The sequence below is a fragment of the Scardinius erythrophthalmus genome, assembly GCF_964197995.2.
Source record: "Scardinius erythrophthalmus genome assembly, chromosome: 1".
In the NCBI taxonomy this organism is placed as follows: Eukaryota; Metazoa; Chordata; class Actinopteri; order Cypriniformes; family Leuciscidae; genus Scardinius; species Scardinius erythrophthalmus.
In genome coordinates, this window is record NC_138221.1 from 27,138,893 (window position 1) to 27,165,254 (window position 26,362).

The 26,362-nt window shown below is 37.8% G+C and overlaps 1 protein-coding gene across 2 annotated transcripts in view; it reads right to left on the reverse strand.

The window, feature by feature from the left end:
- The window catches only part of LOC308704466 (cytochrome P450 2K6-like), a 31,583-nt gene extending 13,232 nt beyond the window's left edge, over positions 1-18,351 (reverse strand). Inside the window, exons 1-4 of one of the 2 annotated variants that reach the window (XM_081388799.1) lie at positions 18,063-18,351; positions 16,648-16,810; positions 16,326-16,475; positions 5,564-5,724 (exon numbers count right to left, since the gene is read on the reverse strand). In XM_081388799.1, coding sequence (XP_081244925.1) covers positions 5,564-5,724; positions 16,326-16,475; positions 16,648-16,810; positions 18,063-18,260 — 672 coding nt within the window. In that variant the 5' untranslated portion in view covers positions 18,261-18,351. The remainder of the gene's footprint in view (positions 1-5,563; positions 5,725-16,325; positions 16,476-16,647; positions 16,811-18,062) is intronic. The other variant, XM_081388800.1, reaches the window with a different exon arrangement.
- Positions 18,352-26,362: the final 8,011 nt, after the last annotated feature.

Below are 26,362 nucleotides of genomic sequence, written 5' to 3' on the forward strand. Positions count from 1 at the left end.
TTAATTCTCAATAAAAACTTCTGTAGACGTCTGACAGAAACAAAGTCAGTCTGGTTAGTAATAAGTGAAGTTTGTAAGTAAGTTTGTGGAGTTGTTTAATCCTCCTCTACTGAGATCTTCAGAGATTTAGGGCGCTTTCACACTTGGTTCGATTGCTCCCCGGTGGAGATGGGACAGTGCTTAGGCCAGGGAAGTCCACTGCTGTTCCGCATGACCCACTCAGACAGACTTGGATAACACTGGGAAAGCGTGCCCTTCGGTGGAAAGGGAGAAGCTGCGGATGCCACACCCTGCCCGTAGGGAGGTATCATGTAGAGGTTATACATATGGACTGGGCATTTCCGGGCAGTACAACATATGGAATGTCACTGAGGTGGCTCCTTCCTATACCAGGGGGGAGACAACACCGGTCAAAGACGAAAGACACAGGCTCGCCGCAGGGAGCCATACTGTGGAAGAATACACATATGGGATCGCCATAGGGATCACAACATATGGGACCCAGCCTAGCACAGGTTCCACCAATGCATATGATTGTTAGGCCTGGCATTAGACGCTCCGCCACATCCGTTGCTGAGGGGTGTGGAGGAACTCAACAGGGTTTGGCTAATGAGGAACTCTACTGGAGCAAGAATGGCGCACATATCCAGTCCATAGGAGGGGAATAGCGCAGCAAGCCGACACTTCAAGCGGGGCTTATGGTGTTGACTGGCTTCTATGAAGAGAAGCACACGGGAAGCTACCGGCTCGACACGTAGGCTATAGAATCTAGCGAACGTGTTTGTGCCAGCGCCCAGGAAGAAGCTACACACCGAGTGGAGTGGGCTCGCAACCCGGGGGGGCATGGTGCATCTTGGGATTGAAACGCAAAGACAATTGCATCCACTATCCAGTGGGCCAACCTCTGCTTGGAGACAGCCTTTACTGCTTTACTACTTTACTTCTGCTGGCCTCCGTAACAGACAAAGAGCTGGTCTGAGGTCCTGAGGCTTTGCATTCTGTCCACGTACAGGCGCAGAGAGCGGACGGGAGCGAGAAAAGCTAGGGCTGGGTCTGCCTCCTCCGGGGGCAGCGCTTGCATGTTCACTACCTGGTCACAAAATGGATACTCTGCTGCTTGCAATGGCTTAAAGGGAGGTCTCTGCAGTGCCGTCAGCATCAGAGATAAGTCCCAAGAGGGCATAGAGGGGGGGGGGGGGGGCGAGGCAGATTTAGTCTCCTTGCGCCCCTCAGGAACCTGACGATGAGGTCGTGTTTCCCCACGGATCTCCCATCAACTGCATCATGATGTGCACAAATAGAGGCAACACTTTGAGGGTGGAGGGAGACAGCCCTCGCTCCAACCCATCTTGCAGGAAGGAAAGCACAGTACCGATTGAACATCTTCAGGGGTCTTCTCGGTGAGAAGAACACCACTCAACGAACAGGTTCCACTTCAGGGTGTAAGCATGCCTTGAGGGTGCTCTCACAGCAGTGATGGTGCCATACGGTGCCCCGTCTTTGAGAAAGGAGGTCCACCCTGAGAGGAATGCGCCAGGGAGGGGCTGTCAAGAGGAGCATCAATTCGGGGAACCAGGTCCGGTTGGGCCAATAAGGGGTAACTAGCAGGACGTGTTCCTCTTCCTTCCTGACTTTGCACAGTGTCTGTGCGAGAAGGCTAACTGGGGGGAACACATTAGGGCTGGGCGATTTAAATCGCGATATTGTTATGCGCATCTCATCAGTAAAGCCGGTTCCTTGATTAGTAGTAAATCGCCATCACCTGCTTTCAGATGGAGCAGAATTTACTACAAAGAGCCGTAGTTAATTGACAAGCAGAGCCAAATCACATCAATATCGCGGACGTATCGCCAGCGATATTTAATGCGATATGGCTCAGCTTGTCAGTTAACTACGGCTCTTTGTACACAGCAAAAACTCCAGTGTTAAATTAACACTCCTGGGAGTGTATGAGTCCAAACTCAAGAGTGTTTAAGTTAATGAGATAATTAAGTGATTAATTTAGTGATGATTGAACATTATTGAAGACACCTGATGTTAACAAGCAGAATCACTGAAGGAGAAAATCTCAAATTGTAAGCCACCGTTATGGTGATCAATGGTTGCTTTAGTTGGACTCTTGACCCATATATTATTAACTTTAGATTTTGTTTGGCTGTTGTATCTGGCTTATAATCGCCAGTTGAACAAAGAAAAAAGTGATCTGATGGTGTTGGTTATATTATGACAATCATCATTTGAACTTGATCACTGAACTCATTAAAATCCTTCTTTCTGACTTCAATTTATGTTGTTGGTTACAGCATAACTGTGAATCTGCATAAATGCCCAGAATTTTTGATATAATATAAAGGATTTCTTAAAAGTTGTTTAAAAAAAAAATCATTATTTTAGGCACACACAGACGTCAAGATTCAGTCTATGCATCTCAACAATGGTGAGGAGCAGAATATTCAATTAGGAAAAGTAAATTACATAGACAATTCAGATCATAATTTATTCATGCCGCAATGCATGATGGGAGCCATTAATGAGTTGTGATTGGTGGCAGCCACTGCAACATGCTTTATTATTGTCACCATTGTTGAGATTCACTGGCTGATTATTGATGTCTGTGTTTTAAATGAATTTATCTGATATCTTTTGATCAGAACAATGTTTATTAAATATTTTGAATTAAAGTACTGATAATCATAGGCTGAAGAATCACTAAACTGTTGCTAACAAGTTAAACCAAACTATCTCAATAAGTTTCCTTTTTCAGATCACAGCATGATTATGTCAAAACATAACCAACACTATAAGATAACATTTTACTTTGTTCATTTAACTGTTATAAATCAATAACAGCAGACAAACAACAGTAAATATTAATGGTCAGGAGTCCAACTAAAGCAAACACCCATCACCTTAATGGTAACTTACAATTTGTGATTTTCTCCTTCAGTGATTCTGCTTGTTAACATCAGGTGTCTTCAATAATGCTCAATCATCACTAAATTAATCACTTAATTATCTCATCAGCCCTAAATGCCGCTCCATCTGAAAGCAGGTGATGGTGATTTACTACTAATCAAGGAACCGGCTTTACTGATGAGATGCGCATAACAATATCGCGATTTAAATCGCCCAGCCCTAGAACACATACTTGCGGAGGCCCGGGGCCAGCTGTGGGCCAGTGCATCCGTGCCGAGGTTCCCCTTGGTCAGGGAGTAAAACAACTGGCAATTGGACATGTCCGGAGAGGCAAAGAGATCTATCTGTGCGGCCCCGAAGTGATCCCAAATCAGCTGAATCGCCTGGGGATGGAGTCTCCACTGTCCGTGGGCCACAGGCTGTCATAAGAGCTTGTTGGCGGCACGATTGAGCAAGCCGGGGATATAGTCGGCACGAAGCGTCCTCAGATGCTTCTAACTCCATAGGAGGAGATAGCGGGCGAGTTGTGACATGCAAGGAAAGCGCAGACCACCTTGATGGTTGATATACGCAATGTTTGCAGTGTTGTCCGTACAGACCAGCACATGTTTGCCGAGCAGTGGTGTTTTGAGGCATCTCAGAGCAGGGTTTGCTGCTAGCAACTTGAGGCAGTTGATGTGCAAATGCAGTTGGGGGCCCGTCCAAATCCCCACTACTGCATGCGTTGTACGTGGCCCCCCAGCCGGTGTTGGAGGCATCTGTAGAGACCACAGCATACCTGGGCACTCGGGCCCAGAGAAACGAAGGGTCTGACCACGGGCTGAGGGTTTGGCGGCAGGCCAGGGTGATTGTCACATGGAGCGTGCCGCTCTGCCACGCCCATTTCGGGTGCTGAATTGCTGAAGCGGTCTCATATGAAGCAAACCTACTGTCTCATATGTTGCAATCTGGGAAGCATATAGTTGTCGTGTAAACTTACCCTAAGAATGTTAAATGAACACTGAAAATAGTTAAATTAACACTGAAGCAGTGTTAAAGTTAATGAGATAATTAAATGATTAATGATTGACCATTATTGAAGACACCTGATGTCTAACAAGCAGAATCACAAAGGAGAAAAAAAAATCTTAATTTTAAGACACCATTATGGTGATCAGTGTTTGATTTAGTTGCGCTCATGACCCTTCAATTATTAACATTTGGCTGCTGCAACAGCCAGACAAGCAAAGAGAAAAGGTGGTCAGGTGGTCAGGTGGTCAGGTGGTGTTGGACCTAGAAAGCTCCTCAGCAAAAACTCCAGTGTTAAATTAACTCTCCTGGGAGTTTATTTGAGATCATACTTGAGTCCACACTCAAGAGTGTTGAAGTTAATGAGATAATTAAGTGATTAACTGAGTGATGATTGAGCATTATTGAAGACACCTGATGTTAACAAGCAGAATCACTGAAGGAGAACATCTCAAATTGTAAGCCACCGTTATGGCAATCATTGTTTGCTTTAGTTGGGCTCTTGACCCTTATATTATTACTGACAACCATCATTTGAACTTTATGTTTTTGATTTATGTTGTTGGTTACAGCATAACTGTGATTCTGCATAAATATCCAGAATTTTAGATTCAATATAAAGGATTTCTTAAAAGTTGTTTTGAAAAAAAAAAACATTCTTTTAGGCACACACAAACGTCAAGATTCAGTCAATGCATCTCAACAATGGTGACGAGCAGAATATTCAGAATATTCAATTAGGAAAAGTAAATTACATAGACAATTCAGATCATAATTTATTCATACCGCAATGCATGATGGGAGCCATTAATGAGTTGTGATTGGTGGCAGCCACTGCAACATGCTTTATTATTGTCACCATTGTTGAGATTCACAGGCTGATTATTGATGTCTGTGTTTCTAAATAAATTCATTTGAAAGTCTTTTGATCAGAACAATGTTTATTAAATATTTTGGATTATAAGAAAAATACTGATAATCATATGCTGTAGAATAACCAAGCTGCTGCTTACACAAACAAACAGAATTTAAAGTGAATGTATAAGGGTCAAGAGTCCAACTAAAGCAAACACTGATCGCCATAACGGTGGCTTACAATTTGTGATTTTCTCCTTCAGTGATCCTGCTTGTTAACATCAGGTGTCTTCAATAATGCTCAATCATCACTAAATTAATCACCTAATTATCTCATTAACTTTAACACTCAAGTGATAATTTAACACTCATATTTTAACACTTTACACTCTTGAGTGTGGACTCATGTGTTTGTCATGTTCTGATAATAAAAAGTTTAAAACCACAATTAACAATCTGGTTTCTACAACTTTCACTTAAGAGCCAAAATCTGCCCTGAATCTTGAAAGAAAGAAATATTTGATATTTATCGTCATAATAATCAATATCGGCTGATATTAACTTTTTTATCCCGATAATGTTTAATTCATTATTTAATTAAATTAGTATATTTTTGACCATATAAATCTACTAGAATATTTCCATCATTCATGATTTGTTAATGTACTAATAAACAGTTTTTTACAATAATAAATACATTTTGGATTAGCCTTCATCCTGACACACTGCTAAATAACAATCAGTGTATGAATTATTGGTAGATTGTACAAAAATGTCTTGGTACCTGAACTGAAGCTGAACTAACCATCTTCATGTTTTCGTAAGCTCGTCTGACCATGTGATGTAACTTAGTGTTGCTGTACTCAAATCTGCTGCCGTAGACAATTGTAGCGATGATGTTTGAAACAGAGAGATTCACAGGCTGAGTTGTGTCAAATGTTTTTCCTGCAGTGAGCAAGACTCAAGAATCAAAGGTACATAGACAGCTGTAGTAATTGTTAGCTTACTTGCTTATATTCTTCTCACTTCTTCAGCCCAATAAAACGTCTCAGTTACGTATGGTAACCCTCATTCCCTGAAGGAGGGAATGGAGACATATGTAGGTATGGGATCTTCGCAGAGAGACCAATCTACTTCGAGAGAAACGGGACAGAGCAAAGACAGGGCTGGGTCTGCCTCCTCCGAGGGTGGCGCTTGCAGGTTCACAGCCTTCACTCCAACCCATCTCTGGGAAACCCATCTCCAAGGAAACCACAACTCTGATTGGGCATCTTCAGGAGTCTTCCCAGTGGGAAGGGCACCACTCAACGAATAGGTTCCACTTCAATGTATAGAAGCGCTTCGTAGAGGGGGCTCTAGTGTAACTGAAGGTGTCTACCACCGCCTGGGGTAGGACACCTAGAACCTCCGTGTCCTATCCAGGGACCACACATGGAGTTTCCAGAGGTCTGGACACGGGTGCCATAGTGTGCGCCGTCTCTGAGAAAGCAGGTCCTTCCTTGCGACATGCAACAGTAGTGTAGACCACCCTGTTGGTTGATGTACGCAACGGTTGCAGTGCTGTCTGTGCGGACCAGTACATGCTTACCACGAAGCTCCACCTTAAAGCGGCTCAGTGCAAGATGTACTGCTAGCAACTCAAGGCAGTTGACATGCCTATGCAGCTGGGACCCTGTCCACAGACCTGAGACTGCATGCCTTATTGTACATGGCCCCCCCAGCCAGTGGCAGAGGCATCCGTGAAGACTACAGCATGCCTGGACACTTGTTCTAGGGGAACACCTGCCCATAGAAACGAAGGGTCCAACCACGGACTGAAAGTTTGGTGACAGCGTGGGGTAATAGGATCCCGGTACGTGCTGCTCTGCCACGCCCATCTTGGGACTCAGCCGTGAAGCCAGTGTTGGCGCATCCAGCTCCATACCGAGATAAAAGATCATCTGTGCTGGGGAGATTTGCTCTTGTCCCAGTTGACCCGAAGCTCCAACAGGCTGAGGTGACTGAGCACTAGGGCTGGGCAATTTAAATCGCGATATTGTTATGCGCATCTCGTCAGTAAAGCCGGTTCCTTGATTAGTAGTAAATCACCATCACCTGCTTTCAGATGGAGCGGCATTTAGGGCTGAGGAGATAATTAAGTGATTAATTTAGTGATGATTGAGCATTATTGAAGACACCTGATGTTAACAAGCAGAATCACTGAAGAAGAAAATCACAAATTGTAAGTTACCATTAAGGTGATGGGTGTTTGCTTTAGTTGGGCTCTAGACCATTATATGTTTACTTTAATATTTACTGTTGTTTGTCTGCTGTTATTGATTTATAACAGCTAAATGAACAAAGTAAAATGTTATCTTATAGTGTTGGTTATGTTTTGACATAATCATGCTGTGATCTGAAAAATGAAACATATTAAGATAGATTGGTTTAACTTGTTAGCAGCAGTTTTGTGATTCTTCAGCCTATGATTATCAGTACTTTACTTATAATTCAAAATATTTAATAAACATTGTTCTGATCAAAAAGACGTTCAAACATAATCATTTAAAACACAGACATCAATAATCAGCCTGTGAATCTCAACAATGGTGACAATAATAAAGCATGTTGCAGTGGCTGCCACCAATCACAACTCATTAATGGCTCCCATCATGCATTGCGGTATGAATAAATTATGATCTGAATTCTCTATGTAATTTACTTTTCCTAATTGAATATTCTGCTCCTCACCATTGTTGAGATGCATAGACTGAATCTTGACATCTGTGTGTGCCTAAAATAATGATTTTTTTTAAACAACTTTTAATAAATTCTTTATATTATATCAAAAATTCTGGGCATTTATGCAGATTCACAGTTATGCTGTAACCAACAACATAAATCGAAGTCAGAAAGAAGGATTTTAATGAGTTCATTGATCTAGTTCAAATGATGATTGTCATAATATAGGCTAACCAACACCATCAGATCACTTTTTTCTTTGTTCAACTGGCAGTTATAACTCAGATACAACCGCCAAAGAAAATCTAAAGTACACATAAAAGGGTCAGAGCCCAACTAAAGCAACTACCCATCACAATAATGGTAACTTACAATTTGCGATTTTCTCCTTCAGCGATTCTACTTGTTAACATCAGGTGTCTTCAATAATGTTCAATCATCACTAAATTAATCACTTAGTTATCTCATTAACTTAAACACTCTTGAGTGTGGACTCATACACTCCCAGGAGTGTTAATTTAACACTGGAGGTTTTGCTGTGTACAAAGAGCCGTAGTTAACTGACAAGCTGAGCCATATCGCATTAAATATCGCTGGTGATACGTCCGCGATATTGATGCGATTTGGCTCAGCTTGTCAGTTAACTACGGCTCTTTGTAGTAAATGCCGCTTCATCTGAAAGCAGGTGATGGCGATTTACTACTAATCAAGGAACCGGCTTTACTGACGAGATGCGCATAACAATATCGCGATTTAAATCGCCCAGCCCTACTGAGCACCATGTCCCTGAGTTCTCACAAATGTTCTCACGAGTGGGCATGTTCTCTGAGCAGAACAATGGCTGCCTCCGTGACTTTCATAAATACGTGAGGCGAGAGGGCCAGACTGAAGGGTTGGACTTTGTTCTGATATGCCGGACACTCGAAAACAAAGCAAAGCAGAGCTTGTAAAGGGCCCGATTCAAAAACTCACAGGTCCAAGATTGGTCGTAACCCACTGCCTTTCTTGCACTAGTCAGGCTCCAAGAGACTGCACTAGCAGGACCAACAGAACCACAGACATACCCGCGGTGGGGCACACACTGTCACCCTTGCCTTCTGCAAAGAGGGGAACGAGAGTGGCAAGGCATAGCATCGCACATTGTCATTCTCGCCGTCTTGTGGAGAGGGGAATGAGAGCGGCGAGGCATAGCGTAGCACACTGTCATTCTTGCCCTCCTGGGACCCAGAGAAAGAGGAAGCTGCTCTTTTACTGATAATTTGGGTACCGCTGGCTGAGCTGCCAGAGGCGGAAATAATTTTGTTCAAAAAAAGATTCTCGACCTGGCCCTCCTCCGGAGAAAGAGCAGCTTCATCCCTGTCCAGGTCAACCGTCTCAGAAGTGATTTTTCACTGACCGCTCGGTGGCTGAGACAGGTGGAGTTGTCTTCCTGCGAGGCTCAACGTCACAGTAAAGCTGGCTGTGGCAGAGTCCTTCTTTTTTTTTTTTACAGGGGGAATGACGCCCTTGGCGACAAGCAAACTGAGGGGCAGCCCACGAGTGTTCTTATAACACAATGGAGCAAGCTCTTGATTGCCTAAGCCAGCTTCTGACCTTTGGAGAACTGCTGGGCCCAGTCCTCGAAAGTGTTGCCGAAAACGCCACCTTGTAAAATGAGAGCATCGAGAAAGTGAACTTTGGCGATATCTCACACCTCTGCAAGGTTTAGCCAGGGGGCGCTTCTGGACCACCAGAGTGGACTTCATCTGGCTTTTTTGTACACTCTGTGTTTTTAAAGTTTTATTAGATTATCTGTTTGTCACTGCTGGCTCGCATTCAGTAGGGTCACAGCGCTATTATACTTAAAAACGTGAAATATATTAGTATTAGTATTATTTCTCATACAATGAGAGAGTCTTGATGAGATCAGTGAATCAGGCCACTACATGAGGATTATGTCATCATCAATCTATAGCCAACAACACCTGATCACATTTTCTCTCTGATTTTCATGCCATAACAGATGTGTTTTATAAACACACAGTTAAAGCAGTCAGAGAAAATCTAGTCAAGGGTGAAGAGCCCAACTAAAGCAAACACTGATCCCCATAATGGTGACTTTATTATTTTCAATAAAACATCAACGTCTAAACCTCTTGTAATTCTCAATAAAACTTTTATGACAAATTGGTTTGTAATACAAATGTGTTATACAATATTTTTAATAAGTTCAATGCCGTAAAACATAAATATTTCTATCGTATTTTTTTACGGTAAAGTACTGGCAACCACAGCTGCCAGTTTTTTACCGTAAATTTTGGTTCAATGATGTAAAACATAAAAATTTGCAAAATTCGTACATTTAACAGTATTTTACTGTAAAATTACATGAAATGTCCCATTATAGCTATTACAGTTTTTCACTGTATATAGTAAGGGACATACTGTTAAGCAATTAACATGTCTTTTCCGTTGCTTTTTTTTTTTTTTAATTACCGTTAAAATTACGAAAAAATTTTACAGGAACTGAATTGGGATATTTATTATTTAAATATCAATAAGACATTGTTTTGTTCACTATTGATTATATACTATTATGTAGGCACTAGTTAAAGTTCATCATAATCATATTTACTAATTATCTATATATATATTAGTGGTGGGCCGTTATCGGCGTTAACATGCTGCGTCAACGCGAGACTCTTATCGCGCGATAAAAAAAATATCGCCGTTATTCTATTCTCCAAGTTGGGTTGGGAGCTGGCTCTATACTACACAAGCTATGATGACGCAATCTACCCGCGGCCGCGAGGTACACCCGGCTGCAAAGCATCATATTCGTCGTCATCTTAAGTAAACACGGCTGAAAGTGAAAGCTGGGGGCTGTTCCATAAAACAAGATTAGAGTATAAGCCAGGCTTATTTCGGTTAGTCAGACTTATTGTCGGTGGATTCTGTTTCATAAAGCAAACTTAAAATAGTTCAAACTCAGTTACCCTGGCAACTTATGCTGGGAAACTAGCCTGGTCCAGGGCAGGCTAACTGTCAGGCTAAGCCTCAGTTGTTACACAGATCCTCTAACACTGACCAACAAGAACACAATGATATTGCCACTGACACTCTCTCATACCATTATTGGACTTTATTAACCACTATTAGTCCAAAAATAAATACAGAGTATACAGAAAATCAACATAAATAAGGCTACAATGATAAATTAGACAATATAGACCTATATATATATAGATAGATAGATAGATAGATAGGCCTATATACAATATATGTATATACTACAGGTTTTCTTTTTTTACTGGCTGAATGTTTTGTGCCCAAGATTTAATTAGATTGTTTTAAAGATTTATGAATACATTTCTCTCTGTTTTGTTTGGCAGCTGTAGTACATGTTTATGATTAGAAGAACATTAGAACACAATCTAAAAAAAGCTTTGTAAGTTAAAATCACAAAATTAAAAATAAATAATTACAAAAGCAGAGTATAAATTTTAACTGGTAAGATGAATCTGAGCTTAGTAATTGACAGTATTAGCCTACATTTGATTTACCCCATTACAATAGTCCCTTTACAGTTATTGCTATCATAAAAATAGACACACAGGTTTAAAATTCTAAATAAGGCACATCTAATGTCCAAATAACAAATATTTTAGTATATATATATATATATATATATATATATATAATTGAAAAGACATAATAAAGTACATATATATATATATATACAAATATATATATATATATATATATATATATATATATATATATATATATATATATATATATATATATATATATATATATATATATATATATTTGTATATATTGTATATATTTGTATATATATATATGTACTTTATTATGTCTTTCAATTCAAACACATTTAACACAATTATACAAATTGACAGTTCCTTTAAAGACATCATATTTCCCCCCAATAAATATTCCTTATTTTTCCTTCTACTTTTTTTCTTTTGTGATAATACCCACCAACACATAGCCTAAAAACACACATGATTAGAACAATAACCAAAAAGTACATAGACACTTTTACATATGATTTAAGGGGGGGGGGAAAACAATAAATAAATAGTAATAAAAATTGAACATTAACATATTTATATCAAACTCTTATAATGACACATAATTCCTAATAGTTATTCAAGTAATATTATTTGAATATCAAATATTCAATATTAAATAAGTAAATAAATAAAATAACAAATAACTAGAAATAAAAGGGAGGGAGGGTTATATAAAAATGTAGTTAATGTAGGCTAATATATATTCCTTTATTTTATGGAATATTCTTTGATTTTCTAGTTGCACATATCTTTTCAAAATGTATACATTTGCTCTTAATTTCATGTTATCCTCTCCATAATGTACTTTAAAACTGGGGATTCTTGCTTTCTCCCAAAAAATATTGCATTAAAAGCTGTAATTCTCAGCATTCTAAATTAATATACATCATCTTTATTAAGTAGCATAGGTTCTATACCCAAAACTATATTTTGTATCTCTATATTTAGTTTCTTAAAAAAAATCTTCCCTGAATTATAGGCTACTTCACTGAAGTACTTCTGTTCGCTAGAAGTTCAGTGCAACTTATCCAACATCCTAAAGATAAATTATTATAATTGGAAGATATTTCTAGTGCTATAAAATATCGCATATTAATTTTCCACGCAAAATGTATATTTTAGTCAGAATTATTGCGCTCCTATTCAGCAGCGCTCGTTCAATATGAAAATTAGCAGGAAATGGATACATTTGCATGACTTTCGAACATTTACAGATGGAGAATATAACTGTAAAATGTAAGTTTTGAACTGAGGGGGGGAAAAAACATGTCACAAATGCATAAAACAGCACAAAATATACGCTGTTTGATGGTGGATCGATTTGATCCACGATCGACCTCTAGGGCTGCTTAAGAAACGCGTGCACACGCAATTATCTAGACTAGATAAACCTGGATCAAATTAGTGAGATTGCGTGAGCTTCAATTACCTTTTATGGAACCACTTTAGCCCCAACTCATTTGTTAGGCTCATTCAAGTCCGGTTTTGGAGTTTAATCCCCACTTTTCTAAGCGTCTTTTATGGAACAGCCCCCAGGTGAAAAAGATCGTTGCAACATCCATTATTTGGACTTGGTTCGGATTTAAGCCGTCCGACGAGCAGCAGCAAACTATATAGACAGAGTGTGTGGGGTAACAGTTCGGTAAGTTAACACACGACTAATCCGTTCTACCACTTCAAATTCAAAACGAAGCATATCACTGAATACCAGCGCGCGCGTATTATTCCCAATATATGGGAATATATAGTGGTGTAGCACATAATCTCTGTCTGCGCCTGATTTTAAGAATCGTTGTTGTGTTTCTTTTTAACTGAAAAGACATCAGTTAGACAATATTCTAATTTTAAATTTGGGGTTTCATAAGCTCCAAGCCATAATAAACATTAGACCTACTTAAGTCTCTGCAGCTGGGTGTACTTACATTTTATTTATCTGCAAAATTATGTTGAATACTTACAGTTTTGCACAATATATGTTCTCAAAACTACATACACCCTTAAAAAAAAAAAAAAAAAAAAAAACATTTAGCAGTTGTTTAGCAGGGTCTGTGTAACCTGTTCTGAAATGGTTTTATTATAATATATATCGTTATCGCAAGAGGCTGCAATGTATATCACAATATGGATTTTAGGCCATATCGCCCATCCCTAATTGATAGCCTAATAGTAGTTGATAATAACATAGGCCTACCTAATGTTGCCTACGGACTGTAACAGTACAGTAGTAACCTTTTACAGTCTATGAGTAGAACAGCTTTCTCAAGCAGTTTGTGATGCATTTTGGAAACAGGAGATGAGCCCCTGGTCTAATGCGCCACCTGGCTTGAGAAACCCATTCTCAAAGACTTACTTTTATAGTCATTATTTGGGTAGCACACATATTCTGAATGCCTTCGGCAGAATTCAAATGAGCCATTTTAATCTAGATTAATCTAGATTAAAAAAAATAATCTATGCCCACCTCTAATATATATATATATATATTTTTGTGCCGTTTTCATAAGCCCAATAACAAACTTGAACGTATGTGTTTTTTTTTTAAAGCCAAAATGTTTGGGAATGTAGCCTTTGCCTTTAAAACAGGAATGAAGATGTAATTTGCAACGGTTGTTGCTTGTTTTAACATATGTACCCCATAAAACTGCATAAACATATTTTCTTTAGAATATTTCTCATCTAATGGTTGAAATATTTGTTTAGATTAAAAAGAGATGAAAAAGTGAGTACTCTAGGGATCTTATAAGATCAACAAGCCAGATATGGTGGAACATGGACAAAAGAAAGAATTCAGAGCAGAGGTGTAAAATCCAGGTTCAGAAAGTAAAAGTCCTCCTAAGTACTTTGTTCCAATCACCTGGATTTGCTAATTAGCAATTTTGGCGCTGAACTCAAGTCCTTATGAGAAAGGCAAGACGAACAACGCGCCAACGTGGTCATGAGAGAACAGGAACCACCCATGAACACAGTCTCAACATGCTTGCGTTGTGCTAGAGTAGTTAGTGGTGGTCTCGTTGGGGAACACTCACTGTAATCCTCAGATCACCAGTGCTATTAGCCAAAGCTGCCCTTTTTCTGGTGGCCACCAGAAAAGGAACTAGATCGCGGAATAGGCAAAGGGACTCTAGTCTCAATCACGTATCAAGAGCGCCGCACTATGCGCTGGGTTGCCTTAACAACGTGCGCAATCAGCCAGCAGCTCGACTGCACACGATGTGTTAAGTGCTGCCTGAAGCCCTTGCGAGAAAGGCAAGATGAACAATGTGCCGACGTGGTCATGCTCTCCTGAGTGAACATGAACCACCCACGAACACAGTCTCAGCATGCTTAAGCCCAGGCATGTGAGAAAGTGATTGTGGCCGTCACGCGACACCAATACGAATGAGTGGCTTCTTCACAGCAAAAACTCCAGTGTTAAATTAACTCTCCTGAGAGTTTATTTGACTCCACACTCAAGAGTGTTAAAGTGTTAAAATATGAGTGTTAAATGAACACTGAAGCAGTGTTAAAATTAATGAGCTAACTAAGTGATTAATTTAGTGATGATTGAGCATTATTGAAGACACCTGATGTTAACAAGCAGAATCACCAAAGGAGAAAATCACATTTTTTAAGACACCGTTATGGTGGTCAGTGTTTGCTTTAGTTGGGCTCTCGACGCTTAAAATATTAACAGTAGATTTTGTTTGGCTGTTGTAACTAAGTAATAGCGGCCAGATGAACAAAGAGTAAAGTTGATCAGATGGTGTTGGTTATGTTTTGATATAATCATAATTTGACCTGAACCATTAAACTCATGTGTCATGTTTACATTGTTAATTACAGCACACAAGTTTTAGCATTTTCAACGTAATCCAAAATGTTTCTTAAAAGTTGTTCTGAGCAAAAGACTTTGAATAAGTGTTTTATTTAGACACACATACATCAATAATCAGCCTGTGAGTCAATAATAAAGCATGTTGCAGTGCATTCTGGGTGCCACCATGTATTGCGGTATGAATAAATGATGATTTTAATTATCTTAGTAATTTCCTTTTCCTAATTGAATATTCTGTTTGTCACCATTGTTGAGAATCATTCAATGATTCTTGATGTCTGTGTGTGCTTAAAAGAATCACTGTGATGCTGTAATTAATAATATAAATATAAGTCAGAGATTAAGCTCTAAATTAGTTTAGTGATTCAGGTCAAATTATGATTATGTCACAACATAACTAACAACACCAGATCACCTTTTCTCTTTGTACATCTGATAGTTACAACTCAGTTACAGCAACCAAAGAAAGTTTAAAGTTAGAAATGTAAGGGTCAAGAGCCCGACTAAAGCAAACACTGATCTCCTTAATGGTGACTTAAAAATAGGTATTGTCTATTCAGTGATTCTGCTTGTTAACATCAGGTGTCTTCAATAATGGTCAATCATCACTCAATGAATCACTCAATGAATCACTTAATTATCTCCTTATCTTTAACTCTGCTTCAGTGTTAATTTAACACTGGAGTTTTTGCTGTGCAAAAGAAAACTTGAATAATGCAATTTCTCCCTCTGAAGAAATTGCAGGAGTAGAACATCAGCATGCTTGGCTCCAAAGCGAAATGCAAAGATGCATTGCACCTTCTACTCATTATATACCCGTGTTGTGTGATTGAAACAGATGGTGCAAATTATCGCATGCCAATGTGCATTGGCTCGTTTAGTTTCTCTCAAAGTAGATTGGTCTCTCTGCGAAGATCGCATTTCGTTCGGGTCCTTCCAACGTATGTGGGAGTGACCGACTGAAAGGGAACTATATTGGAATAAGAAATTTGGCACACCTATAAGACAATCTCAATGCAAACCATGGGAAATCTACCCCCGGTTTAACAGACAAGGCTTAAGACTAGTCCCAGACTAAAATGTACGTTTATTTTATTTTTTATTTTATTTGTTTTTTTGTTTTGTTTTTAAAGAAAGCAACTTGCACTCAAACATCTTAAAATGTATCACTGTCTTTGTTTTGTCTCAAGATGCACAACAGTAATGTTTATAAAAGCTACCTAACTGAACTAAGGCCTAATCCTGGCTTAATTTCTAAATTTCTTAATCTATAAACCCTGTCTGTGAAACCAGGCCTTAGGGTTTCTGTCTCAAACCCTTTAGCACCACCAACAGTTCAAAGTTGCACTTTGTAATTCTGCTTATTTTAATAGTTCATTTATCTTAATTCAGTCAACAACATCATTGTATTGTCCTTGTAATTACAGCCTTACCTTCAAACTTCTCAAGTTCCTTTTTTAAATATTGTGTTTCTTCAATGATATTCTCTTCACTTCTTTTCTTTCCCATCCCAAAATCTCGCAAGTTCGAGAGAGCAAATCGTCTCATTTCTCTCCAGTTTTCACCATTGGAAAACAAAATCCCTAAGGAGAAATAATTGATCCATTATTGGTTTTCCAAAGTGGATTTCTAACTGGAATACCAGCAGAATTGAAATTGTGATTTATTTGTACATTTTGAATTATGTGCTTATGTTTTCTCATTTGATAACAGTACAGTAAGTGTATTGATAAATCAGATGGACTGAATTCTTACCATATCCCTGGTTGAAATCATGTAATATGGGACTAATATCTCTGTCTCCAAATTCGTCTGAAAGGTTCACTAATGCCTGTTTGACGGCATTGTATCCTGACAATATTACCACTTTTTTGGGGCCGAAGTGCACCGTGTAAACAGACCCATATTGTTTTGACAGCTGCAAGACAGAAAAGAGGAAGAAAAACTCTATAAAAAGTCTATAATTAAATATTTTAAAATTTACATTTAGGAATTTATCAAAAGGTACTTACAAATTGGGAACAATGAAAGCAATGCACTGCATATTACTTACTGATTAGTTAAGCTTGATTCCATATTAGTTAATAGTAGTAGTTGAAGTGCTAATGTAATACTACTCATTAGTCCTGCATTACACTGTAAAAATGAATACGCTACCTCCTGCACACAAAGCAAAAACTCCAGTGTTAAACTCTCCTGGGAGTTTATTTGACTCCAGACTGTTAAAGTGTTAAAATATGAGTGTTAAATTAACATTCAAGAGTGTTAAAGTTAATGAGCTAATTAAGTGATTAATTGAGTGATGATTGAGCATTATTGAAGACACCTGATGTTAACAAGCAGAATCACTGAAGGAGAAAAAGCACTATTTGTAAGTCGCCATTATGGAGATCAGTGTTTGCTTTAGTTGGGCTCTTGACCCTTACATTTTTAACTTTAGGTTTAGTTTGGCTGCTAAAACTGAGTGATGAACAGCCAGATGAACAAAGAGTAAAGGCAATCTGATTGTGTTGGATATATTTTGACATAATCATCATTTGATGTGTATCTCTGACTGATTTATATTGGTAATCACAGCATCACAGTGATTATTTTACAGTATAAGATCCAGATTTATAATCCAACAGATTTCTTAAAAGTTGTTCTGAATAAAATATTAGGATTATATTGAAAATGCTGATAATTGTTTGCTATAGAAAAACAAGACTGCTACTATTCAGCAAGGTAAAAGCTCTCTAAATGTTTTGAGGTCAATTGATGATTATGTTATAACATAACCAACACCACCTGATTACCTTTTGTCTTTGTTCATCTGACAGTTGTAACTTAATTACAATAGCCAAACTAAATCTAATATTAATAGTTTAAGGGTCAAGAGCCCAACTAAATGAAACATGGATCACCATAATGGTGGATTAGAATTTTGATTTTCTCTTTTGGTGATTCTGCTTGTTAACATCAGGTGTCTTCAATAATGATCAATCATCACTCAATTAATCACTTAATTAGCTCATTAACTTTAACACTCTTGAGTGTTAATTTAACACTCATATTTTAACACTTTAACACTTTTGAGTCTGGAGCCATTTAAACTCCCAGGAGAGTTAATTTAACACTGGAGTTTTTGCTGTGTAGTTACTTAAATGTTACAGTTTTGCTAAAGAGCTTACTTCCCAGAGGCTCATGTAGGTTTTCTTGAGGTCCAGTTGGAGCAGGTTCCCCAGCAGTGGCAGTGGTTTGGGTCCTGGAGGATCTGCTGGAGAGCTGGAGCTGATGGTGAATAGATAGACAACAGAAAACAACAGCACAGCAGCAAGTAAAGCTCCTGTGATGGACACATGCATGAGAAGCGTTTCCACTAAAGCCATAGTCACAGAGATCTCCACAACAATCTCTCAGAGCAATCATTTGGTTTGCTGTGGGTTGTATAGTCTTGTTCTTAAGTACTTTGCCAGTAGCAGGAGGTGCCAAAAAGTATAACAGGATAACATTTACTCAAAAGCAAGGTCCACCAGGCTTAGTTCCAAAACAAATACATTTCATCATGCTTGTTACTGTTAACTTTAGTCTGTTTGGTACTTTCCAGCTGACAGATTTTTTTTCTAAGAATGTTTTCCAAACCTTCTGTTTTGCTTATGCACAGCAAAATCCCCAGTATTAAATTAACACTATTTCCTTTATGTTTTGCTTGTCTGCTGTTATTGACTTAGAACAGTCAGATGAACAAAGAAAAAATGTGATCTGATGGTGTTGGTTATGTTTTGACATCAAGGGCGTAGATTTGGTTTGAACATTGGGGGGGTTGAAGTTTGGGTATGCCTCCTTTTCATGTGATCATGGTATAAATATTGGGGGGGTTGTAATGCATAGATTTAATATTGGGGGGGTTATCTCCCCCCCAACCCCCCCCCCACAAATTACGCCCCTGTTTGACATAATCATGTTGTGATCTGAAAAGTTAAATTAATTGAGATAGTTTGGTTTTAACTTGTTAATTACAGCAGCTCTGTGACTCTACAGCAAAAGCATTTCCAGTATTTTTAATATAATCCAAAGTATTTAATAAACATTGTTCTGATCAAAAGACTTTTAAATACATTTATTTAGAAACACAGACATTAATAATCAGCCTGTGAATCTCAACAATGGTGACAATAATAAAGCATGTTGCAGTGGCTGCCACCAATCACAACTCATTAATGGCTCCCATCATGTATTGCGGTATGAATAAATTATGATCTGAATTGTCTTCCTTTTCCTAATTGAATATTATGCTCATCACCATTGTTGAGATGCATAGGCTGAATCTTGATGTCTGGGTGTGCCTAAAAGAACGGACCTTTTTTTTCAAAACAACTTTTAAGAAGTCCTTTGTATTATAGCTAAAAATCTGGATTTGTGTGTAGAATCACAGTTCTGCTGTAATCAACAACATAAATCTAAGTCATAAATAATGGTCTCAATGAGTTCAGTGATCAAGTTCAAATAATGAATGTCATAATATAAATTCAAACAAAATCTAAAGTTAATAATATATGGGTCAAGAGTCCAACTAAAGCAACCATTGATCGTCATAACGGTAACTTACAATTTGAGATTTTCTCCTTCAGTGATTCTGCTTGTTAACATCAGGTGTCTTCAATAATGTTCAATCATCACTAAATTAATCACTTAATTATCTCATTAACTTAAACACTCTTGAGTGTGGACTCATACACTCCCAGGAGTGTTAATTTAACACTGGAGTTTTTGCTGTGTACAAAGAGCCATAGTTAACTGACAAGCTGAGCCATATCGCATTAATTATCGCTGGCGATACGTCCGCGATATTGATGTGATTTGGCTCAGCTTGTCAGTTAACTACGGCTCTTTGTAGTAAATTCTGCTTCATCTGAAAGCAGGTGATGGCGATTTACTACTAATCAAGGAACCGGCTTTACTGACGAGATGCGCATAACAATATCGCGATTTAAATCGCCCAGCCCTACCTTATCGTAGCCAAAAAATTGTAATTTCAGCCACAGTCTCAGATGAAATCAACTGAAGAGAAAAGAAGACATTAAATCTGTGAAGATCTCAGCAGAGGAGGATTAAACAACTCCACAAACAGCATTACCAGCTTCACTTATTACTAAGCATCGTTGGCCAACTATGGTCGCAAGTTCATCGCAATGTCCATTGAACTCTATTGGTAACGAGGGAACTTGCGACCATAGTTGGCTAACGATGCTTTCGGGAAACGCACCCCAGACTGACTTTATTTCTGTCAGATGTCTACAGAAGTTCTTATTGAGAATTAACAGAGGTTTAACTCTGTTTCATTTGAAGTCACCATAACAGTGACTAGTGTTTCCATTAGTTGGGCTCTTAACTCTTATTATATATTATGTCCAAAGGTGGAGATTCCAGGGGTCAGAAAGTAAAAGTCCTGCCATATGTTTATTCCACCCATGAACTCACACAGCAAAAACTCCAGTGTTAAATGAACTCTCCTGGGAGTTTATTTGGCTCCAGACTCAAGAGTGTTAAAGTTAATGAGATAATTAAGTGATTAATTGAGTGATGATTGACCATTATTGAAGACACCTGATGTTAACAAGCAGAATCACCGAAGGAGAAAAATCACAATTTTAGACACCGTTATGGAGATTAGTGTTCGATTTAGTTGGGCAGTTGACCTTCAAATGATTATCTTTAGATTTTGTTTGGTTGTTGATCTGAGTTATTACAGCCAGATGAACAAAAAGAAAAGTTGATCAGGTGGTGTTGGTTATATTTGAACATAATCATAATTTGATCTGAATCACTGAACTCAATTTGAGCCTAATCTCTGACTTAAATGTATATTGGTCATTACAACATCACAGTAATTCTACAGATTAAGTTCCAGATTTTTCAATATAATTAAAATTATTTCCTAAAAGTTGTTCTGATAAAGAAAAAGAAAATCTTTCTTTAAGGCACACACAGACATCAAGATTCAGTGTATGAATCTCAACAATGGTAACAAAAAGAATATTCAATTAGGAAAACAAGACAATTCAGATCATAATTTATTCATACCACAATGCATGATGGGAGCCATGGATGAGTTTTGATTGGTGGCACCCAGAATGCACTGCAACATGCTTTATTATTGTCACCATTGTTGAGAATCACAGGCTGATTCTTGGTGTCAGTGTGTCCAAATAATATAATTTTTCAAAGTCCTTGGATCAGAACAACTTTCAAGAAATCTTTCTGATTACATTGAAAAGGATTAACATGGCATAATATTAGAATCACAGGCAGCTGTAATCAACAAAGTAAACTTAACTCTCTAAATGAGTTTCGTGATTCAGGTCAAATTATGATTATGTCAAAACATAACCAACACCACCTGATCAATGTTTCTCTTTGTTCATCTGAGAGTTATAACCCAGATACAACAGCCAAACAAAATCTATTATTAGTTTAATGGTCAAGTTATTAGTTTAAGGGTCAAGAGCCCAACTAAAGCAAACACTGATCACCATAATGGCAACTTAAAAAAGAGATTTTCTCCTTCAGTAATTCTGCTTGTTAACATCAGGTCTTTTCAATAATGCTCAATCATCACTCAAACAATCACTTAATTATCTCATTAACTTTAACACTCTTGAGTCTGGAGCCAAATAAACTCACAGAACAGTTCATTTAACACTGGAGTGTTTGCTGTGTGAGTTCATGGGTGGAATAAATATATGGCAGGACTTTTACTTTCTGACCCCTGGACTCTCCACCTCTGATTATGTCTTTTTTGGCTGCTGTGACAGTGTGTTTGTCAAACACATTTGCAGCAGCAAAGAAAGCTAATGTGAAATGAGATGAGGTGGTGATGGTTACCTGTTGATGGATTTATAATAGGGCTGTGCGATATATATCGTGAGATTGTTATGCGCATCTCGTCAGTAAAGCCGGTTCCTTGATTAGTAGTAGATCACCATCACCTGCTTTCAGATGGAGCGGCATTTACTACAAAGAGCCGTAGTTAACTGACAAGCTGAGCCATATCGCATTAATATCGCAGACGTATCGCCAGCGATAATTAATGCGATATGGCTCAGCTTGTCAGTTAACTACGGCTCTTTGTACACAGCAAAAACTCCAGTGTTAAATTAACACTCCTGGGAGTGTATGAGTCCACACTCAAGAGTGTTTAAGTTAATGATATAATTAAGTGATTAATTTAGTGATGATTGAACGTTATTGAAGACACCTGATGTTAACAAGCAGAATCACTGAAGGAGAAAATCTCAAATTGTAAATTACCATTATGACGATCAATGGTTGCTTTAGTTGGACTCTTGACCATTATATTATTAACTTTAGATTTTGTTTGTCTGTTGTTTCTGAATTATAATCACCAGTTGAACAAAGAAAAAAGTGATCTGATGGTGTTGGTTATATTATGACAATCATCATTTGAACTTGATCACTGAACTCATTAAAATCCTTCTTTCTGACTTCGATTTATGTTGTTGGTTAAAGCATAACTGTGAATCTGCATAAATGCCCAGAATTTTTGATATAATATAAAGGATTTCTTAAAAAAAAATCATTCTTTTAGGCACACACAGATGTCAAGATTCAGTCTATGCATCTCAACAATGGTGAGGAGCAGAATATTCAATTAGGAAAAGAGAATTACATAGACAATTCAGATCATAATTTATTCATACCGCAATGCATGATGGGAGCCATTAATGAGTTGTGATTGGTGGCAGCCACTGCAACATGCTTTATTATTGTCACCATTGTTGAGATTCACAGGCTGATTATTGATGTCTGTGTTTTAAATGAATTTATCTTAATGTCTTTTGATCAGAACAATGTTTATTAAATTTTGAGAATTATAAGTAAAGTACTGATAATCATAGGCTGAAGAATCACTAAACTGCTGCTAACAAGTTAAACCAAACTATCTCAATAAGTTTCCTTTTTGAGATCACAGCATGATTATGTCAAAACATAACCAACACTATAAAATAACATTTTGCTTTGTTCATTTAACTGTTATAAATCAATAACAGCAGACAAACAACAGTAAATATTGAGGTAACAGATAATGGTCTAGAGCCCAACTAAAGCAAACACCCATCACCTTAACGGTAACTTACAATCTGTGATTTTCTTCTTCAGTGATTCTGTTTGTTAACATCAGGTGTCTTCAATAATGCTCAATCATCACTAAATTAATCACTTAATTATCTCCTCAGCCCTAAATGCCGCTCCATCTGAAAGCAGGTGATGGTGATTTACTACTAATCAAGGAACCGGCTTTACTGACGTGATGCGCATAACAATATCGCGATTTAAATCGCCCAGCCCTAAGGAGTGTTAATTAGCGCATCTCGTCAGTAAAGCCGGTTCTGAGTTAATGGTAACTTACAATTTGTGATTTTCTCCTTCAGTGATTCTGCTTGTTATCATCAGGTGTCTTCAATAATGCTCAATCATCACTCAATTAATCACTTAATTATCTCATTAACTTTAACACTCCTGAGTGTTAATTTAACACTCATATTTTAACACTTTTACACTCTTGAGTGTGGACTCGTATACACTCCCAGGAGTGTTAGTTTACCACTGGAGTTTTTGCTGTGTACACATGCACACACATCATTCACAAATATTAATAAATCACTCACTCACACAGATTAATAATGTACAATAGTCAATCCACCTGATTGACAGGTGTAAGTTTTGTGTCAATTTAATTATTACTGTTTTTTTTTTCTTGTTATTCTTGTGTTAAAAAGGAAAGATCTAACTTCTTGTTAAGGATGTGCTCATGTTCCATAAAGGGGATGCCAGTTTGAAGAATGCCATTTGGTGGCATAGGAACAATTATACTTGAATTGTGAATTATTTAATATCTTTTAATGGTCTACTGCAATGTTTGAGGCATATTTATTTTTCATGCTTTAATGTTGGCCTAATTTCAATTACATTTACATTTTAGGCTATGTAGTTTGAAATTTTATTTCTTTTTTCCTTTTTAGATTTTTAACCACTCAGCATGTGGAAATGCATATTTAAAAAAATGTTTCAAATAAAACCATAGTCCACAACTTATGTAGTTTTAACTTATTTTAATATATAAATTCAGTGAAATCATCAAACGTTTGTATGACTTGCCAGTGACTTGTGACCCAAGCTACGACTTGACTTGACTTGCTTGACATAAAGCAGTGACTTGACTTGACTTGACTTGCTTTTCACAAAATTGACTTGGACTTGCTTGAGACTTGAAGGTTAAGACTTGAGACTTGTGACTTGTTCATGTGTGACTTACTCCCACCTCTGACACTCATATTTTAACACTTTACACTCTTGAGCATGGACTCATATAATAATTTAACACTGGAGTGTTTGCTGTGCACCCTGCGGAGAAAGCTCATTTCGGCCACCTGTATCCAGGATCTTGTCCTTTCGGTCATGACCCACAGCTCATGACCATAGGTGAGAGTAGGAACATAGATTGACCGGTAAATCTCTTTCTTCACCAAGACAGACCGGTACATTGACCGCATTACAGCAGAAGCTGCACCGATCCGTCTGTCAATCTCCTGTTCCATCCTTCCCCCAATCGTGAACAAGACCCCAAGATACTTGAACTTCTCCACTTGAGGCATGAACTCTCCACTAATCTGAAGTGGGCAAGCCACCCTTTTCCGACTGAGAACCACGGCCTCGGATTTGGAGGCACTGATTCTCATGCACCGGGAACAAGTCTGACTTACTGCCGGCAATGCAAACCAAGCTCCTGCTCCGGTCGTACAGGGACCGGACAGCCCTTTCATCTATCACTCACCGATCAAAGATTTATTTATTTTTTGGCGGCTAACAAAGCGAATTTTTATCTCGCCAAAGCCTTATTTGATCATCTATCACTCACCGATCAAATAAGGCTTTGGCGGGATAAAAACTCGCTATGGTGGCCACCAACAAAAATTCCATGCAGGGAAAACCTTATTTCATCTTCTCTCTTATTAAGCATTTTAAATTTTGCGCGGTAGTCAGCTCCATGTCACGTGACAACAGAGCGCAGTGAAAGGGAGTGAGAGTGATTGACAGCTAATATTAACCAATCTAAAATCTGCTTTAAAGTTAAGAACGTAAGGATGAAGTTTGATTGATTATGTAACGTTGGATAGAATGATGGTCCGGCCACCGCGTATCAGTGCACATACACTATCAGAAATAGGGGTACAGCAGGAGTCCATTTCTGTCCCCCAAGGTACATATATGTACCTTTTTGAGGGTCAAAAGGGTACATATATGTCCCCAAGCATTAAAAGGTACAAATATATACCGTTTCCTTTAAAGGTTAAGGTACAATATCAAAAGACAGCCTCTGCTAAGTAAAAAAAATGTTTTAAGGTTTTAATGATACCTTAATCATTTAAGGTATATTTTAACTTATCACTATATTTGAGTAGCCTTGAAATAAAGGAAATACAAATTTTGTAAGTCAATTTACTGATATTAAATACTGATAAATATTAAACACAGCAAAAACTCCAGTGTTAAATGAACTCTCCTGGGAGTTTATTTGGCTCCAGACTCAAGAGTGTTAAAGTGTTAAAATATGAATGTTAAATTAACAATCAAGATTGTTAAAGTTAATGATCTAATTAAGTGATTAATTGAGTGATGATTGACCATTATTGAAGACACCTGATGTTAACAAGCAGAATCACTGAAGGAGAAAATATCATTTTTTAAGACACCGTTTTAGTGATCAGTGTTTGCTTGAGTTGGGCTCTTGACCCTTAAACTGTTAACATTAGATTTTGCTTGGTTGTTGTATCTGAGATATAACTCTCAGATGGACAAAGAGAAAAGTTGATCAGGTGGTGTTGGTTATGTTTTGACATAATCAGAAATTGCCTGAATCACTGAACTCATTTAAAGTCTAATCTCTGACTTAATGTGTATTGTTGATCACAGCATCACTGTGATACTATAGCATAAGATCCAGAAGTTTTGAAATAATCTAAAGGATTTCTTAAAAGTTGTTCTGATAAAGCAAATCTTTCTTTTAAGCACACACAGACATCAATAATCAGTGTATGAATCTCAACAATGGTGACAAAAAGAATATTAGGGAAAGGAAATTACATAGACAATTCAGATCATAATTTATTCATACCGCAATGCATGATGGGAGCCATGAATGAGTTTTGATTGGTGGCAGCCACTGCAACATGCTTTATTATTGTCACCACTGTTGAGAATCATAGGCTGATTATTGATGTCAGTGTGTCTACATAAAGGAATTTTCAAAGTCTTTTGATCAGAACAACTTTTACAAATATTTAGTTTATATTGAAAATAATGAAAATCTTTTGCTGTAGAATCACAGTGATGTTGTAATCAACAATAAACATTTAAGTCAGAGATTAGACTTTAAATGAGTTCAGTGATCAGGTCAAATTATGATTAT